We start from the raw sequence: 21,104 nt of genomic DNA, 5'->3' as shown, positions 1-21,104 counted from the left end.
CGATAAAATCACACAGAGGAGCCCTTCCTGTCAGGGGACTGGACACTGTGTTATCTGTATATCAGTCACACTTCAATTCTGCATTTCTATTTTCTTTCTTAATGTTGCTTTTCATTTTTTACAAATTTCTTTAGAGGCAGAGGCACAACATGAGTCAGAGAGTCCAGTTCTTCAAAACCTCCACTATTTTAGGCACTCTTAGCAGAAAATTCAAAAACACCAAACATTGCACATTACAAAGCTAGAAAATAAAATGATTTTCAAGCTTCAAAGATAAGTCGATCAGAGAGTTAATTAAAATGCAGGCAATACTTTTGTATTATGGAGTGAAGGTAGCAACCTAAAGCCTAGAACTACTGTTGGCAATAATAGCGGAAGAAAGTGTAATGTGTCCATTATTTTAGCTCAGGTGTTAACCTATTTAAAATAAATGGATAGTAGCAGACAAAGCCTTAATGTGCTCATATGACATTCCTCTGTCTGCTATTTTAACCCTGGTGTTAACCCATTTTAAATAAACATATTAACACCTGTATTAAAATAGCAGACAAATTCCCAGAATGTCACGTGAACATATTAAGGCTTTATTTGCTGTTATCATCAGCAGAATTTCTAGTCATATATATTTTTCTTTTAAAATATATCTATTTCTGAACCATTATTCAGCTACAAAGAATTTTCACCTGCACTGTGACCCATAATTGGGACTGTCACAACCTCCGCTATTTAATGGAGAGGGAGCCAAAGACTTCTGAAGAGAGGTGAGACTCCTTTCTCATGATCGGGTAGTATGGAAGGGGAGCAACCTGAATTTTAAACAGTGTTTGGCAACCCTTTTTGCATTTGTTTACAAGCACACAAGTCGATATTGTAAATGATGTTGAAACAAATGAATGATGAAAATAAGACACAGTTCACCTGGTTCTTACCTTCCTCAAACATATCATGATGAAGATAATGCCCATTGAAAATGTCTGTGTTCTTACAACAGTCTAACAATTAAATGTGTGCATGAATCAAAAATATTTACAAAACAAAGCTTTTTCAAAAAAATCATGTAGAAATTGAGTACTCGGTGGGCAATTGTGGAATACCATTTCTACCCAACTCACAAGGAAAATCTTCTCAACTCTGTTTCTAATAATTTATGTGCTCTTTATCATTCATTGGATAAAACTGTATTCTCAGGTATCTGCTGACAATTCTTACTTGACTTTGTTATGATCTTTCTTTTGTGGCTATTAGATAAATTCAGCTTCTATTTTACTTAATTTTTGAAGTTTTCTTCAACTCCAGCTTTTACCTATTATTTCCATACTGACCTTGAATTACACAGAATCTATAACACAGAAACAGGCCACTTGGCCCAATTGGTCCGTGCCGATGTTTATACTCCACACGAGTCTCCTCCCATTCTGATGGCCTCTTTCCACCCGGCCCCCATATCCCTCTATTGCCTTCTCCCTCATGTATGCATCAAGCCTCCCCTTAAGTGTACATCTGCTTCAACCACTCCATGTGATAGCGAGTTCCACACTTGGCCACAAATGAAAGCAGTACAAAGCCTTATTTGCGGCCAATAAATTTTTAAAGTCAAAGGTATATGATCATAAGTGAGTACATTCAGTCCTTCATCTTTCCTCAAATGTGCTGCTAAATTTAGCAATGAGCTCCACATGCAACATAATGCAGCACGTTTACTATGTGCAATGTTTAAAATATTGTAGCTTAGTTGTCAGTATTTGGGGATAGTGGATTACTGTAAATTTCAACAGATAACAATCAACAAACAGGCTGGTACTGCTAGCATTTCACTGAATTTGCATTGTGTCTCAAGGTTCAAAAAGGGGCTACCAAAGTGATAATACTCAGGGGTGGGGAAATCACACCTCAGTATAACCCAAGGGCTTGCTTGCGGGAGTGCAGAAGTCGATGAAACCAAAATATTTGTTTTTAGAAACATTCATATTTTCTTAAAATAAACCTGCAGAAATTTGGATGGCTGCCATTCTTCCATCATTTTTTCATCAGACTCAAAACATAATGTTAAAGAAATGACAGCTCCCTACAGATTTCCCAATTATCATTTAGCAAATCCCTAATTGAATCATCATTAATCATTTCCTTCCCATTGCACAGGGGCACATCTTTTTGTTGGTTGAATTCCAATATTCATGTAACCTGTCCTGCCCAAAGAAGAACAAATTGACAAATGACAAAAACATTTTACTGGGTTGTGAAAGGAGGTCATAGTATTAAGACCATAGAAATAAAATCAAACAGTGAGATGAATACTTAATTATGTCACAGGCGATGAGATACAGTAATAATCTTCGCCGATAGAAAAAAGAATGACATAATGAACATTAAAGCAACAAAGTTAAAGCAGTTGAGTGCCATCTAATAGCTGTGGAAAATTTACATAATTCTGAATGTTTTAGAGCTGACAGACACCTCATATTGTAAACAGGTTTATAGAAATTACCAGATACTATTGCAACCTTTTGAAAGCTAACGTAACTAACAGCAGCATCGCCTCAGTACCATCACCAATCCTCTAAATCATTCAATTAATAGTTTAGTGTATTCTTCCATTTCAGGTGGAGTTATACTGCCACTTTTCTGTAATTATGAAGTGGTAAAAGCAACAGTATAACTCAGGAGTCAGGTCCCAATCTGACTCTGGAACAATGTGGTTAGAGGTCCCAATAGAAGGTCTTCACACACAGCTCTAAGTTTGACAGTGTTTCGAATATAACTCCAGTGCCACATGAAGCCAGGTTAAAACGTACTCAGAGCGATATTGGGACATCCTGGGAACTTTGTAAAGTGAAGCATTTCGATTTGATCGTTTTGGAATGAAATACCACATGCCTAAAACATTCAGAATTTGCCAGCCAGAAACAGAACTCTGCACATACATCTAACTATAGATATACAAGTCTTTCCTAGCATCAGAATGCAGCCCACAGCATAGCATATGTGTTGTAGGCTGTAAATTGCACCTTTCAGCTACCGGTGTCAGACTCAGTATAACTGCAGCATTAGTTACTTGGTAATTGCTTGGAAATAATAAATCCTTTTTCACAAGTACAATTGGTCCAACTTTTTTTAAAATTCGTTCATGGGATGTGGGCGTCGCTGGCGCTGCCAGCATTTATTGCCCATCCCTAATTGCCCTTGAGAAGGTGGTGGTGAGCCGCCTTCTTGAACTGCTGCAGTCCGTGTGGTGAAGGTTCTCCCACAGTGCTGTTAGGAAGGGAGTTCCAGGATTTTGACCTAGCGACGATGAAGGAACGGCGATATATTTCCAAGTCGGGATGGTGTATGACTTGGAGGGGAACTTGCAGGTGGTGTGCCTGCTGCTCTTGTCCTTCTAGGTGGTAGAGGTCGCGGGTTTGGGAGGTGCTGTCGAAGAAGCCTTGGCGAGTTGCTGCAGTGCATCCTGTGGATGGTACTCACTGCAGCCACTGTGCGCCGGTGGTGAAGGGAGTGAATGTTTAGGGTGGTGGATGGCGTGCCAATCAAGTGGGCTGCTTTGTCCTGGATGGTGTCGAGCTTCTTGAGTGTTGTTGGAGCTGCACTCATTCAGGCAAGTGGAGAGTATTCCATCACACTCCTGACATGTGCCTTATAGATGGTGGAAAGGCTTTGGGGAGTCAGGAGGTGAGTCACTCGCCGCAGAAAACCCAGCCTCTGACCTGCTCTTGTAGCCACAGTATTTATATGGCTGATCCAGTTAAGTTTCTGGTCAATGGTGACCCCCAGGAAGTTGATGGTGGGGAATTCGGCGATGGTAATGCCATTGAATGTCATGGGGAAGTGGTTAGACTCTCTCTTGTTGGAGATGGTCATTGCCTGGCACTTGTCTGGCACGAATGTTACTTGCCACTCATGAGCCCAAGCCTGGATGTTGTCCAGGTCTTGCTGCTTGTGGGCACGGATTGCTTCATTATCTGAGGGGTTGCGAATGCAACTGAACACTGTGCAATCATCAGCAAACATCCCCATTTCTGACCTTATGATGGAGGGAAGGTCATTGATGAAGCAGCTGAAGATGGTTGGGCCGAGGACACTGCCCTGAGGAACTCCTGCAGCAATGTCCTAGGGCTGAGATGATTCTCATACAAGGTAAAAAAAAATTCTAATTTCCTAATGTGTCAATAAGAAAAATAATATTTTTCCACACAAAATATTTCAAGACAATATATGTCACAACACATTATGGAGCTGTAAAATATAATTACATTTAAACTCATCTCCTTCCAAAAACTTTCAGAAGCTAACATATGAAGAGAGTTCCCGATAGCTCACCGATCAAATGCATTACACAGTGTGTAACTGAGCCATAGAGACCAAACAGTTGCCAGGTTCAATCCATGGTCTGTACTGAATCAGCCAGAGTGCCAGCAGGAATGTTACTTTTAGCCTCAGCAGCCTTGGGAAGAGTGGGGGGCGGAAATCCAGTGACCCCTGCTCGATAACACATGTGTACCAAAATCTAGTGAGGGCAGGATTGGGTTCGATTATAACACTTTCTACAGTTCAATATCCTGCCAACACTCACTGTCCAGCTTGCACAACAAGACTGATATGGAGGGTTGTACGTCAAAGTATCATGAGCTTTCCCAACATGTCAGCAAGCTTATACGATGAAAAACTAAATCCCAGATTCAATCATGAGTCTGAACTGAATTAGCTGATCTCAGCTGACGATAGGAGGGTTGTGCAACTAATACTGTTTGCAACCCAATAGTTTAATATAAAATTAACAGAATGGAGTAGTAAATCCTCTTGAAAAATCAAAGGAATCAATCAAGCTGATGCTATTAGTAATGTAGTAAAATAAGTGCAGATTGATAGATTCAAAATGCTGCACTGAGAATCCTGTTAGGATTAAGAGTAAGTGTACATCAAACTCCATTCGCAACCCCTCAAATAATGGAGCAATCCGAGCCCGCATGCAGCATGACCTGGACAACATCCAGGCTTGGGCTCATAAGTGGCAAGTAACATTCGCGCCAGACAAGTGCCAGACAAGGACCATCTCCAACAAGAGAGAGTCTAACCACCTTCTTTTGACATTCAACGGCAGTACCATCGCTGAATCTCCCACCATCAGCATCCTGAGGGTCACCATTGACCAGAAACTTAACTGGACCAGCCATATAAATACTGTGGCTACAAGAGCAGGTCAGAGGCTGGGTATTCTGCGGCGAGTGACTCATCTCCTGACTCCCCAAAGCCTTTCCACCATCTACAAGGCATAAGTCAAGAGTGTGATGGAATACTCTCCACCTGCCTGGATGAGTGCAGCTCCAACAACACTCAAGAAGCTCGACACCATCCAGAACAAAGCAGCCCACTTGATTGGCACCCCAGCCACCACCCTAAACATTCACTCCCTTCACCACCGCCGCACAGTGGCTGCAGTGTGTACCATCCACAGGATGCACTGCAGCAACTCACCAAGGCTTCTTCGACAGCACCTCCCAAACCCGCGACCTCCACCACCTAGAAGGACAAGAGCAGCAGGTACATGGGAACAACACGACCTGCACGTTACCCTCCAAATCACACACCATCCCGACTTGGAAATATATCGCCGTTCCTTCATCGTCGCTGGGTCAAAATCCTGGAACCCCCTTCCTAACAGCACTGTGGGAGAACCTTCACCATACGGACTGCAGCAGTTCAAGAAGGTGGCTCACCACCACCTTCTCAAGGGCAATTAGGGATGGGCAATAAATGCTGGCAGCGCCAGCGACGCCCACATCTCATGAACAAATAAAATAAAAACTAGTTTCATGTGGCTAGCAATGGCTTCAGTTATATCGACCATCGCTTTTCTTGAATTAATTTTATATTAAACTATTGGGTTGCAAATCATATTAATGCCGAGTTTCTCAGTAATTTGATAAAACTTGTCCCTCATGTTAAATTGTAATCTATTTATTTTGTTTGCTCCATTGTGCATTTCCTTGTCGGTAGATTTTGTTTTTCTTTTCTTTTTGAATACCTTCACAGAGCAACTGCCTTCATATGATTATGAAATCCTTGAACACTCTGTAGGACTGCTCTTTGTTCTCACTTCTCAGAGATCCCTTATCCAAGTACAGTACTGCAAACATTCTTGGTGGCTAGATTTTGATTTCTAATCTCTTTCTTTCCAAATCTCTTGTAAGCAGCAAACCACTGATTTTCTTCCATCACATTTTTCAAACGGAGCTCTTGATATATTTTGGCATCCTTTATCTGCTTCACAACTGTATATTTTACTAAAATACAGATTTTTCTGTTAAATGTCCATTCGATTTCTGGACACATAGACAATCATCTGCTTGAAGCTTGCTGTCCACAATTATCCACTAATTCTGAGCAATCAGCACTTAGCTACTTACTGGTCCTCGTAAATCAATGAGTTCCTGCCTCATCTGTGAGATAAGGGCTTCTTTGGCCATCAGTGATCTGTGCAGCCTCTCATTGAATTCTATGAGTTCTCCATGCATCTCTGCCACCTGGAAACAATGGAATCAGAAAATTAGAGATTAAAAAATAAAGCCTACAAGCATCAGATGCTCACATGCTTAGATTTCAGCCAAGCTGGGCCCATTAAAAGATTCAACAAAATAAGGATTCTGAAACATTCATAATTGCTAATTTAATGTTCTGGAGATAAATAATGACCGAGATACCTATCAAACACAGGATAAGGAGTTATCTGGGCAGATCATTTCAGTTGCAAAGTATGGTGTTTACTGTATAGATAAGTGTTTCATAATATACAAGATATATTCTACAAAAAGGTTAGAACTTTGGTAGGTATAATCATTCCAATAGCGAATTCACTTCACAGATGGGTATTTTTTGGAACCTTCATTATATTTTATTTTCTTGGTTTTCTTGAATATTGCAATATTAAAAGAAAATATTCCACAATATGGCTCTACAATGCCCTAATCCTAATGTACACTAAGAACTTTTCAAAACTTTATAGCTTGGGTCCCAGCAACACTACTGAATCCCCCACTGCTCACCAATATCAATGGATCATTGCAACTCATTCAAAAACAGTCATAATGGGATTTATTCCAGTCTATACTTCAAACAGAGTGATGTCATGCTCAGTCTTTCTCCTTAAATGCTTGAAGGTGGCAAAGGATTATCTCTATAGTGAGACCAACATTTGAAGAACAGATATTATTAAGATATCTTTCCTCTCTAATAGATTAACATACAATTACTCAAAGAAGCTGATGACATCTTTGCTTCCCTGTGACTGACCAAAAGTTTGAGACAAAACCATGATCTAGTGGTCACTCCTTGTAAAGCTGGACCAGTTAGCCAGCTGGACAAATGAGCATTTGCATTAAATGGCCTAAAAGACCTTGCCTCTTTGCGTTTACCTATGTCCAAGCAATCCCCACTAACATAAGTTCTGATATGCAGCCACTCAGTAAAGGACTCAATCATGTTAATGTATCAACTTCCTGTGGACAAAGGCAAGGCAACAATGAAAAGGAAAAAATTGCAGGGTTATGGGGAAAGAGCAGGAGAGTGGGCCAAATTGGATAGCTCTTTCAAAGAGGCATGCTGGGTTGAATGGCCTCCTTCTGTGCTGTATGATTCTGATTCTTCTATAACAAAATGCTTCAGAACAACAACTCTCTCTCCGAACAATACAACATAAAAACATTTTGAAACATTTTGTACAGATTTTCATAGGCAGCCGCATTAGCCATTTTTATATGAGAATTAAGCATTCCTCCTGAAGACTCCTGATTGAGGCAACAATGCTCCTGAAGTCATCCTTTACAAAATGCTGTATAATTAGTGCATACAATATAAAACTCTATGTTTTCCAGATGAAGTTGGACTTCTCAAATTTGTAATACGTTGTAATATTTTCTTTCCTTTTTCTCCAGTTTTGCTTCTTCTTTCTCATTTACATTGGGGTAAGCTTCCAGGTGGCAGCAATCCTTAGCTACCGCATCTAAATGTCCACTCTTGTTGAGTCCGCCGGACATTATCAGTGACCAATTCAATCTTGAGAGCCACCAAAGCTGAGTCTGATTTTGTCCCTGCTGCACACACTTCCATCAGGGATTTCTGGTTAGTAATCGTGAAAGAAGAACACAAAGCAATTTTTTCCTCCTCTCCAGAATGGGAATATTGATGACAGCTGTAGGTGCCCATTACTTAATAAGCTACAACTGGCTAATTCAGCAAAGACAGAGATCAAGTCTTAGGCTTTCCTTGTCTGCACAGCTCAGTAATGCCCAATGTGGCACATTCATCCGGTGAGTCATGGGCTGCAGCGAACTATACCCACGGACAATGGAAGCTCCATTATAATTGAGAAATTTTGCAGGAGATCAACGCTGGCCACACTGAAGCAAGCAGCAAGAGAGAGAAACACACTGATCTGATGGTGAGGAAAGTGGAGGAACTTCTTATATATGGCTCTCCTTACATGCTGTTTCTTTTCACATCTTTTGTCAGTTCAAAGACAACTTAATAAAAGATTCGAAAAGCAACAGAAGGTAAAGTGAACCATAATTAAGAGGCTCATCCACTCCTCTAAACAGCTAATCAGCACTCCCCTCTCACTGACGTTGGTACTGTTGGCTACTTTTCCTCCAGCAATCTTCCCCCAACTGCTACAACTGTGATCAATCCATTTTAAGTACAGTCTTCCTTAGATATCACTTTTCAAATGTTCCATCTGCTCAAGAATATGTCAATAAAGGATTTGAATAGAAACAGAATGTAAGGAGGCCCCGCACAAGAGTCTGTTCTACACCCCCAAACAGTCAATCAGTGCAATCTTGATTATCCACCAATCTCCATTTTCTTCCACGGGATGGGTCCCCTCCATTATGGTGGATATTTGAGGCTCCACTTCTATAATGATATCAATAACCAAAGCACTCATCTTCTAAATAAAGGTAATTCTTTGAGTCCCAATTTTCAGGTGCAACAATATGCGAAGTTATAAAACTCAAACACAAATACTTTCTGAAACTGAATTCACAAAAGTGAAATAGGAAAAAATAAGAACCATTAACTGACATTTAATGACAAAATTATAATTTGTTTTAAATGCTCTAGTTGCATCCAATGCTCCAATTGTACAAAGCAACATTGCTCTTAATTACCATAGGGCAATATTTCTTTTAATGTATCAATAAAGAGTATCATAATCCAACTGCTACATTAAATCCATTCTAACCCCCTTTGCACTTCATTCTCAATATAACTGCAGCTTTAGGAAGCAATCATTTCACATGTTGTAACAAAATATGTTACACTGAGTGTCCCGTAACACAGCATAACGGTAGCCTGCCAAGTCAGGAGACAAAAACCAACATCAAGCACTGGGTCAATGCATAGACATAGGGCAGAATGGCCTGTTTTTGTGCTGTAAATGCTATGAACAGTGTTTGAAACAAGGACAAGGGAGACATGGAGCGTTTCAATGGGCAGGTCACCCCATGGAGAAGTTCATACAATACAAGGGCCGGAAATTGCTCACATTGGCGTGGCAACATTCGCAGCAGCTCCAACAAACAAAAGGTATGAATTTACTTACCGCGGATCCATGGCGTACACTTGTGTGAATTTGAAGATTTGAAAAAAATCATGACATCAGCCCAGCCTCTGAACATGATGCGCATGGGAAATGTCTGAGAGAATGGAAGGCTCGCCCACAAGTAGGCAAGTAGAAACCATTCATTTAAAGTGAACTTCTCTATGTTAGTGTAAATAAAAATTTAACGTATCTTATTATAAAAGGCCAAGCAAATGATTTAATTTAATGAAACTTACAGAAGTTAAAAGTAAAAAAAATTGAATTTGTAATTTTAAAAAAAAATTAGTGATCAAAAAATGAGTAATTTGACATTCCACATTTTTTAAATTTATTGTTGTTTCACAGTCATTAACAATCACTGCGCTTTTATAAAGTAGTGAAGGGCTGGTATTTTCCAGTGTACCTTTTGATGACGTAAGTATCTTCATTTTGTAGTCAATAGCAATTTCCCAAAAGATACACATACAGTCCTCAGCTAACAAGTTTGACGCAAAGTAGTTGAATAATGGGCCAGAAATCACTCCTGAAATAACGGAGGAGCTCAAAAGTGTTCTTGTTTTCAGTAGCGAATTGAAGGAGCAAGTTCTCGCATTTGCACATGCGCACTAAACGGGGAAATTGTGAACTTGCTCCTATTGATTCGCCGGTGATATGACAGCTTTGAATTAAAGGGCCATTGCACGCTGCAATCAGACAAATCATTGAAAAATTGCAAACTTGCTTATCTGCCCAGCTGGAAAGTAACTAATTACGCCACCAAACAGGTACACTTAAAAATACCAGGTCTAAGCTAAGTTTTAAAAGTCATATTGACTGCCAAGCAACTAAAAATATGGAGTCTCATATTACTCCTTATTTTAATAGTTTTTGGACAATTAAAAAAAAATTGAAAATTAAAACATTTTAAATTTTAAAAAATTCTCTTCTGTCTCTTTAACTTAATTATCTCTTTTGCTTTTTATTAAAAAAAGTTTTTTTTTTTAAATTTACAATGACATCCAGAATACTAGCTTTAAATGAATGAAGTCTGCTTGCCTGCTTGAGCAATGCAGTCTGACTGAATCTGTGGGTGTGACTTCTCTTCCTGACAGATTTTGTGGGCACGTCTTCTAGTCTCACAGACTGTTCCATGTGTGTCAACTCATGCTGCTCAGAGGCTGGGTTGATAGCACACAATTTTTTTTTTAAAGTTCAAAATCAAGCAATTCGACACTGCACAGCCCATAGTAAGTATTTTAGTTAACTTAATTCGCAAGAGCTGCGGTGAGCGTTGCCACACCGCTCTGCGTGATTGCTGGCCCAATATCTGCACTTGGTGAGCTTCATAGCTAACTATCCCAACAACAATTTGAGAGCACTGCCTTATGCGAATGACAACACTGATATGCCTGAAACACAGCACAGTTGTAGCTTTTGCTGAGTAGACACATATAAAAGGCCTGTGGTTTTTGTTACGTTTGCAAATTGTAATAAGTCAAAGTGGATATGTTGTAATGAAGCTTTTAATCATCTTATTATGGAGACACAGGAACTTCACACTGACCTATACAAAGGGTCAAATTTTTTTCTTTTAATTTTTGAAAAAGTTACACACACTTTTCCACAGATTTTTACAACCTGCTGACAAAATTGCACGTGAGCATGATTCTGTAACTGGCAATTTTGTACAATCGGACTTCATTGGTAGGAATGATGAAAAACTAGCACAGCAGCAAAAATGATTCAACAATTCTTCTCAAGCAGAAAACAAGGTGCATAACAAGTGTGTCAACCCAACAACAACAATTACTTGCATATATATAGCGCCTTTAACATAGTAAAACGTCCCAAGGCACTTCACAGGAACAAAATTTGACACCAAGCCACATAAAAAGATATTAGGACAGATGACCAAAAGCTTGGTCAAAGAGGTAGGTTTTAAGGAGCGTCTTTAAGGGGGAGAGAGAGGTAGAAAGCCAGAGAGGCTTAGGGAGGGAATTCCAGAACTTAGGGCCTGAAGGCATGGCCGCCAATGGTGAGGCAATGGAAATCGGGGTTGCGCAAGAGGCCAGAATTGGAGGAGCGCAGAGATCCCAGCTGAAGAGCATGCAATATTTCTGCTCAATGGCTCTAGAAGAAATTCATAGCCACCTTCACAGACCAGGACTTCCAGGTCCTAGATTATGTAAGCAAGAAACAGGGTGCTCTTTTTGATCCAGCAAAGCAACACAAGAATACTCTAGACATAACAAGCATGGCAATACATCACAGAACATGTGAGCTCAGTGTCTAGTACTGTATGGACCCAGAGGGACATCTGGAAGAGCACCAGGGTAAGGAAAAATATTACTGTGAAGTAGCAGCACAGATATGTAGATGAAGGAAAGGTATGATTATTATAGCTATATGTGAGAAAAAATTGGAACACAGAGAAATGTTAAAAAGGATATAGCGCAATGTATGTCATTCTATCAAAGGGAATGTACTGAAGGAAGTAATTTCCATGGGTCACATCACCCTAACAATCTGTATTGCTCTCATACTTAGAGAGTAGAGAATAGGACAGGTGGCGAGCCCTACTAGGAGAAACCTGATATAAGCATTTGTGCACTAAGTAATGAAAATATAGCACCCAAATGGATAAGTGCTTATGGGGGGAATTTTAACCCCCACACGACAGGCGAGATAGGGTTTTGGGGTGCAGGGGGTTAAATTGCTAAAAATGGGAAACCAGATCCCAACCCCCCGCGAACACACCTATTTCCGGTTTAATTGCGGCAGATTGGGGGGGGGGGCAGCTGAGTAACCAGCTCTGGAGAGGTGGGTCAGTGATTATAATATTTAAAAGAAGTTGTGTTCCTTAGGTTTTGGCAGCCATTTAAATTTAACATTGGCCAGCCGGGTTTCCACCACGATTGGCTGACCCCCACCCCCCACACACAGCGATGACCCCCCCCCCACGATCTCTTCCTCCCTCTCACCCTCCTCGCTGCGAGCTTCCCCCCCACCAACCCAGGATCTATTCTCGATTGCCGGGGACCGTCCCCAGCAGAGTAAAAAAATTCTAATGAGGTCCTGCTTAAATTCAGCAGAACCTCCGCCTTCCGGGTATTTCCGGGTTTCCCAGCTGCTGACACACTGATGAGCGGCAAACAGGTGTAGGGCAGAGGTCCTGCATACTGAATATCTCTCCTGAGTTGTCCGTGAATATAGGCCCAGCCCTCCTGGCTCCACAAAAATACTGCAGTCCGCTGGCAGCCCAGGCTCACCTCTCCCCTCCCCCTGCTTTGGGGATTGCCTCCCCCTCCCACTCCCAGGAGCTATCTATGGGCCGGCTTGGCGTCGGGGTTGGCCGAATTTCTCAAGGCCCCAACCAGCGAGCTGTATCAGGACGCCTGATACAGCGTCTGTAACTTGCCTGTTTTATGGAGAGGAGACCTATGGCCCAATTTCCAGCGAGCCTCAGGCCGAGGACCACAGGCACCCGTTCCAAGTGCAAAGCCCATTTTGTGCCAGTTTTCAGCACTACATAAATTTCTCCCCCATTAGTTTAAAACAAACAGTGTGAATATTGGCAGGCTCCACCATTGAGTCCTGTGAGTGTAAGTAAAGATCCTGATGTTTGTCACACATATTCAAGTAAAATTATGGCTCACTAATACAGTGGCTCTAGCACTGAATGTGTTGCTGGAGGCACTGGGTCTGGTGCCTAAATGATAACCAGCCCAGCAGAGAATGTTTTCTTTGCCCCATCAGTTTCTTGATCACAGAGCATGTAATAGATGTCATTGAAGGTTTGGCCATGCCAGAATTAACTTGTACACTTTCATCGTCCTTTCAGGTGTAAAGGTTGGCAATAATCTATAGTGGTGATTTGTACCATTAGATATTTAACGGGGACTGTTACATTGAAACCTTTTATCCACTTGGTGACTACCATGTCTTTATGGGAGTACACGTAAGATGAAGGCACTTAGCTCCATTATCAAACGGTTTGGCATATTAACAAATTGGAATTGCCGGTAGTATGGCAGCTTTGGCTTTGATGTCAGGCTTTCTCCTGCACTAAAAGACATCTGGCAATGGCCGCTGCACTTATATTGTGGGGCAGAAAACTTCTTTGCACCGTTTACTTCTGTGTTGGAGTGAAACCGAGAAATCTGGACCTTCCTTAAACCTGACTAACACCAGGTCTGATCCAGAATTCAATGCACAATTTATAACCGGATCAATACTCAAAGTAACAATACAAATGGTCCAAAAGTCTGTAACCACATAGCTGGCTTTTTTAGCACAATGGAAAATATAGCCCTAGCCAAAGTACTTCAAGGCTACTCTCAAATGAATTCATCTTGTGCTACACACTGCTGATACACCACATAAATCATTTATGTTTTACAAGTAACAAACTGTTCCAAGGGTACATATTTCAGGTTTGCACTAAAATGTTTTAAAATAAGATTATCAATATCTTATTATTTTTATATAATGGAAGCGCTTAACAAGCTGTGAAGCTTGCTGTAGAGTTGCTTATATTGACTCAAATGGCAACAAATTAGTCAAAATCAGATAAGAGACAGTATTGAGCTAAAAGAAAAGGTTTACACAAATGCAAGGAAAAATGGAAATCCAGTGGACTGGGTGAGCTATGAATAGCAACAAAGGGAAAATAACAAGAGGTGCAAAAAGGGAATGTGAAAAAAAAACTTCCAAGGAATATCAAAGCTATCAGCAAAGGTTTTTATAAATATTTTAAGAGAAAGAGAGCGGTAAATGGAATGAGGGCCCATTAAAAACAAATGCAGGCAAGACTATGATGGATAATAAGGAAATGGCAGACATATTAAATGATTATTTTGTATCCGTTTTCACAGCGGAGGAAGAGGACAAAATATCAGCGATACAGGGGAACCTAAAAATGAGTCAAGGGGAGGAACTTAGTGGATTTAATTTACGTAGAAAAATGGTAATGGAGTAAATAATGGGACTTAAGATAGATATCTGAGGGTTTCCACCCCAGAATATTAAAAGTAGGTGAGGAAATTTCAGATGCGTTAGTCATAATTTTCCAAAGTTCTCTTGATGCAGGAATTGTGCTTTTCAAATGGAAAATGGCAAATTATTTAAGATGGGAGGGAGAGAGAAACCAGGTAACTACAGACCTGTCAATTTATCAATTGTGGGGAAGTTACGGAATCTACCATCAGGGTCAGAGTGACTGAGCACTTAGACAAGTATCAGCTGGTCAAAGAGAGACTGTGAAGGGCAAGTTATGTCTAACTAATTGAATTGAATTTTTGAGGCAGTCACTAGCATAGTAGATAGGGGAGTGTCTATGGATATTTTCTATATAGATTTCCAGAAGGCATTTAATAAAGTTCCACACAACAGATTAACAACAAAAACAAAAGTGGACGGAATTGGACGTAACTTCATGATGTGGGTTGGTAATTGATTGGGAGGTAGGAGGCAAAGAGTAGGGATGTGACAAGTGGTGGTCCCCAGGAATTTGTACTGGGGCCTCAGCTTTCACCTTATATATTTGTGACTTGGATGAAGGAATAGAGAGTTGTTTAGTTTGCAGATGACGTTAAGTTAGGAGATACAGTAAGTTATGTGGATGGAAGCAGGAAGTTACAAAGGGGTATAGATAAAGAGAGCTGGCAAATCTATGGCAGAAGGAGTTCAATATGGGGATATGTGAGGTCATCCAATTTGAATCTGAGAAAGACAAATCAGAATATTTTCTTAATGGTGAGGAACTAGGAGCTGTGGAGGAGCTCATAGGTGTCTATGTACATAAGTCACTAAAAGTTAGTGCACAGGTACAAAAAGCAATCAAATGGCGAATGGAATGTTGGCCTTTATCCCAAGGGGGTTTGAATTCAAAAGTGAGAAAGTTATTTTGTTGTACAGAGCCTTGGTCAGACTCCATCTGGAGTACTGGGTTCACTTTTGGGCGCCAAATCTCATTATATATTGGCCTTGGAGTGGGTACAGCACAGATTCACCAGAATGATACAGGAACCTAAATGGTTAAATTATGAGGACAGGTTGCACAAACTTGGTTTGTATTCCCTTGAGTTTAGCTGGCTGAGGGGTGATCTAATCAAGGTGTTTAAAATGATAAAGGGATTTGATAGGATGGATACAGAGAAACTATTTCTTCTGGTGGGGGAATCCAGAACAAGAGGGCATCATCTTCAAATTGGAGCTAGGCCGTTTAGGAGTGAAATCAAGAAGCATTTTTTCACGTAAAGGGTAGTGGAAATATGGAATTCTCTGCCCCAAAAGGATGTGGATGTTGGGTCAATTGAAATTTTTAAGACTGAGATTGAAAGATGTTTGCAGGGTAAAGGTATCAAGGGATTTGGAACAAAGGCAGGTAAATGGAGTTAAGGTACAGATCAGCCATGATCTAACCGAATGGTGACCAGGCTTGAGTGGCTGAATGACCCATCCCTGTTCCCATGTTCAACATTGTAATTTTTTTTTTTAATTGATTTGTAAAGATGAAAATACCTTAGTGTAAACTCATCTATACAGTTATGCCTCAGTTCAGACGTGCAAATTTAAATACTTTTGTCAATAACAATATGACATTGATTCCAGATTTAAATTTCTCTAATATTATGCGCAGATAAAGTGCAGTCTGGTATTTTCCTAACTTACCAGGCTTATAAATGCTTAACTAAAAACTGTCCCAACATGATCACATCTTCTCCAATAGTTTCTCTTTTATAGCCTGCATTGTCACCTCTTTAGAAAAAGAATGAGAGATGATCTCGCTGAGACATATAAAATTTTGAGAGGGCCTGACAGGGTAGATGCTGAGAGGCTGCTTCCCCTGGCTGCAGAGTCTAGAACTCGGGCTCATGGTCTCAGGATAAAGGGTTGACCATTTAGGACTGAGATAAGGAAAAAAAATTTCACTCAGAGGGTTGTGAATCTTTGGAATTCTCTACCCCACAGGGCTGTAGATGGTCAGTTGTTGAGTATATTCAAGTCTGAGATTGATGGATATTTGGACACTAAGGGAATCAAGGGATATGGGGATAGGGTGGGAAAGTGGAGTTGAGGTAGAAGATCAGCCACGACCTTATAGAATGGCAGAGCAGGCTCGAGTGGCCATATGGCCTACTCCTGCTCCTATTTCTTATGTTCTCTGGCGTTCCCCAAGGTCCCATACTTGTCCCCTCTTATTTATCATTTACATGCTACCTTTTAGCAGCATCATTGATGAGCATGGGGTGAATTTCTTAATGGACTGCAAGATTTGTATGAGTAAAAATCACAGCTGAATCACAACTAAAATCAAAGAGCATAATTTTAATCTAACCCACTGGGCAGGAAATGGGTGGGTTTGGGTGTGTCAATGGAGAATAAAAACGGACAAGCTGTTAGGCGGGCAGCCGACACGAACCCGCTGTTTCCCGCTGGGGGAGTTAGGTTAATATTAACCCCCAGAGTCTTCTCAGTTTCTGTCAACACCTACGCACTTTGGCCTTGAGTCCATCGATTTCTCAGGTGCCCGCTTGGGCTGAATCCCGTGATGAGTAAGCTCAGTGTCCAGCTTGACCGTCAGCTGATCTTTATCCTTGCTCAAAGCAGAAACAAATTTTTCACATGAGCTATGAACATAGTGAAAATATATTCCTTTAATATCTTTCACAAAGTTCAAAATTGCTCGCCCTTCCGAAGCATAAGTTTTGTTTCTTAGTTATTCAATCTTCGTCAGAATCAGGATTTGTCTGGTACAAAATACTACTCAATATTCATAGCGCTCAGAAATTGGGGTCAGCAGCATAAACCATTGTTGACAATTTACAGGCTCAGAACAAAGAATTATTTACATCATGCCAATTACAGAATTTTGAAGTTGTATTGTCATTTTGTTCTTTTATTTTGATGTTGTAGTTACAAACAATCATGGACAGTGGTAGTTCATTCATATTCCTTAACCATGCTTCAGTTAGGAAACTTCAAATATTCACACAAAAGTCTAAAGCTCCATCCCTCTCCCATTACCTTCCCCCAAAATGGGGTACAAAGTCAAATGATCTTAATTTTGCAGCATTGAAAGTTTTTTTCTGCTGTTGCAGGCTGGGTTTTGGGAGAGTAACCCCAGTGCTATTCTCTCTTGCATTTACATCCCAATAGTGTAGCTGCTCTCCAAGATAACTGGCTGTAAAGTATGCGCCAATATTTTGAGCATGCACAGTCCAGCTGTAACAGTTTGGCCAATGTACATGTGCAAAGTACTGGTGTCATGACATCGCAATAATAATATCACTGTATAATCGTGGCCACATCTACCAACCATTAGCAACCTTTTCTGTAAATTCAAATGAAAGTAATAGAGACACATCCCCCCCCCCTTCAAAGTAAGTCACTGTTACACCTGTATTTTATATGCATCGAGAAAAAAATAGTTCTCAATTGATGGGACAAAAGGCACAGACCTGGTTTAATTTTCTTTGTCCGTTAAGTGCTACCGCTCACATTTTCTCCTCAGCTGCTTTATGCCAGAGATCTCAGCCAAAAAGTCAGTTAAGAGCATCATAGTGCATCAGCTAACTGAGGGGGGAGCTAAGAGAATGAAAAGAATAATCTGGAAGTAAATGTAATTTTGCACATTTCTGCATCAGAAAATAGCCCTGTCTGCTGTAACTGCACAGCCAAGAAAATACAGGTCACTCTTATCTCGAATGTGTGAAACAAAATATGTGAAAAAAAACAGCAGCCATCAGTGCAGAGACATCAACACAATCTGTCATATGCAGACCATCATCTCTAGGGAAAACCCACACAATTGACAGTCTCCAAAAGTTACTATTCAGTCCCACAGATGAAAGGACAGATAAAAAATTTGTAATTCCATAGCACATTAAGTCTTTCAGAAATGCAGTGACCATTTTGTAAGCAAATTTATATCATGTGTTTGATTGTGATGTGACAAAACAGTGAACCAGAGTGAAGAACCTAATCTGCATTATGGGCATTCAGTAGCTGCTTTTATATTGCAGGCTGGGTTTTGGGAGAGCAACCCCAGTGCTATGCTCTCTTGCATTTACATCCCAATAGTGTAGCTGCTCTCCAAGATAACTGGCTGTAAAGTATGTGCCAATATTTTGTACATGCACTGTCTTGCTGTAACAGTTTGGCCAATGTACATGTGCGAAGTACTGGTGTCACGACATCGCAACAATAATGTCATCACTTCAGTACATGGAATCACTGCTTATGTATATCACGACCTGCATCTTGTTACTGTCCTTGGGATAGAACAATTACTGACGGTTGACCAGCAGTCAGAAAGACCCAATAAAAAAAGTCTTCCAGTTGGCCACTCTTAAAAAATCTTGGTTGCCTCCAGCTACGCATGTCAGCAGTCAATGGCACACAAACAATATAAAAGCAGTTAGTGAGAAATGATCTAATAAGGAAAACTCTCGAGCCTCATTTAGTTTTAAATGGCGCATCAGATTCACTTTAGAATCCAACGCCCTTGTGTCCACCAGCTGTGAAAACTGCTTGTTCATACTTGAGGTGGTTTTCAGAGCCAACTGCTTGTGATATCACAGCTGCTGCCTTCCACACCGGTACCCAGGCCCACATGTGCTAGTGGTGGGGAGGGGTGGGGGGGAAAAGAGTTGTTCAGTCCAACCTACTTTTCTTTGGCTGTCAGAATTTTGAAGAATTGCTTCTCTCACCCAGTGAAGTTGTGGAAATGTAGAAGCGGGCATACTGAACATCTAATGGATTCACTTTCCAAGAGAAGTATGGGGTATTCCCTTCCAGAAAACTATGGAGTAGACTTTTTATGTATACATGGCATTATTCAACTTGAGTCAGAAAACATGCTGTTTTATAACAATTAAGGGCATAATATCAGGACCACAAATACACAGTGACTAAATTTTATTTATTTTTATTAAATGGTCTGCTAAGGTTAGTAAAAGAGCAGGATCAAATTCTATATCTCTGTCCATCATTGTACAAAACTGACAAATGAGTACCCTTTATTTTAAATATATTCTTTTACCTATGTATTTATTTTTATCCCTTACCAGTTTTGAAGTGGCGAATGCACAGCAAGATAGTATGCAAAATGTACCAGTTGGAACTTGGTAGTTGGTATTTATCAGAGGAGTGGGGTTTAGCTGCACTGAGGGCAGTCCTATGCTTGGCAGCGCCAGGCGTTGGATAGCCTGTGCTTTGGTAACACTGGGGTAATGGCTCTGGAGTTTGGCAGCATTATGGTGGGGTTTGAGAGCATGGGAAGGATCCTTTGGTCTGGCTTCACTGTGTAATCATGGCCGAGTGGTTAAGGTGATAGACTAGAAATCCATTGAGATTTTCCCACGCAGGTTCTAAAAATGCCAATTACGGTCACGCTTCTTGCAGATGGCACAAAACTTGGAAGAGTAGTGAATAGTGAAGAGGATAGTGATAGACTTCAAGAGGACATAGACAGGCTGGTGGAACGGGGGGTCACATGGCAGATGAAATTTAACGCAGAAAAGTGTGAAGTGATATATTTTGGTAGAAAGAACAAGAGGAGGCAATATAAACGAAAGGGTCCAATTCTAAAAGGGGTGCAGGAACAGAGAGATCTGGGGGTATACGTGCACAAATTGTTGAAGGTGGTGGCAGGGCATGTTGAGAAAGCGGTTAAGAAAGAATACGGGATCCTGGCCTTTATAAATAGAGGCATAGAGTACAAAAGCAAGGAGATAATGATGAACCTTTATACAATACTGGTTCAGCCACAACTGGAGTATTGTGTCCGGTTCTGCACAAAGCACTTTAAGGAGGTGTGAAGGCCTTAGAGAGGGTGCAGAAGATATTTACTAGAATGATTCAAGGGATGAGAGACTTGTGTTATGTGAATAGACTGGAGAAGCTGGGGTTGTTCTCCTTAGAACAGAGAAGGTTGAGAGGAGATTTGATAGAGAAATTCAAAATCATGAAGGGTCGAGACAGAGTAGATAGAGAGAAACTGTTATCATTGGCGGAAGGGTCAAGAAACAGGGGACATAGATTTAAGGTGATTGGCAAAAGAACCAAAGGCGACATGTGGAAAAACTTTTTACACAGCGAGTGGTTATGATCTGGAATGCACTGCCTGAGGGGGTGATGGAGGCAGATTCAAATGTGGCTTTCAAAAGGGAATTGGTTCAGTACTTGAAAGGAAAAAAATTGCAGGGCTACAGGAATAGGGCAGGGGAGTGGGACTAGCTGGATTGCTCTTGCAGAGTGCTGGCATGGACTCGATGGGCCGAATGGCCTCCTTCCGTGCTGTAACCATTCTATGATTCTATGGATGGGAAACCTGGGGTTTGGCCAAACTGTGGAGATGGAATATTGGTTTTATTTCACTGCTAGATTCCTGGCCCCAGAAATCTGATCAAGTACGTGCTGTACAGGCCTGTTCATATGGTCCCAGCTCATTATGACTCGGACGTGCAGCAAGTGCTTCGCGCACTATTCATTAGCTGCAAACCTGTTCAGGGGAGCAGGAAATCGGGCT

At 40.8% G+C, this 21,104-nt stretch overlaps 1 protein-coding gene across 2 annotated transcripts in view; it reads right to left on the bottom strand.

The window, feature by feature from the left end:
- snx29 (sorting nexin 29) overlaps positions 1–21,104 on the bottom strand; it is a 594,171-nt gene that overhangs the window by 306,374 nt on the left and 266,693 nt on the right. For both annotated transcript variants that reach the window (XM_068003253.1, XM_068003254.1), the window contains exon 16: positions 6,402–6,518. In XM_068003253.1, coding sequence (XP_067859354.1) covers positions 6,402–6,518 — 117 coding nt within the window. The remainder of the gene's footprint in view (positions 1–6,401; positions 6,519–21,104) is intronic.

The sequence above is a fragment of the Heptranchias perlo genome, chromosome 22, assembly GCF_035084215.1.
Source record: "Heptranchias perlo isolate sHepPer1 chromosome 22, sHepPer1.hap1, whole genome shotgun sequence".
Lineage (NCBI taxonomy): Eukaryota > Metazoa > Chordata > Chondrichthyes > Hexanchiformes > Hexanchidae > Heptranchias > Heptranchias perlo.
Note: the sequence above shows the minus strand (reverse complement) of the source record. Positions and strands in the feature narration are given on the sequence as shown.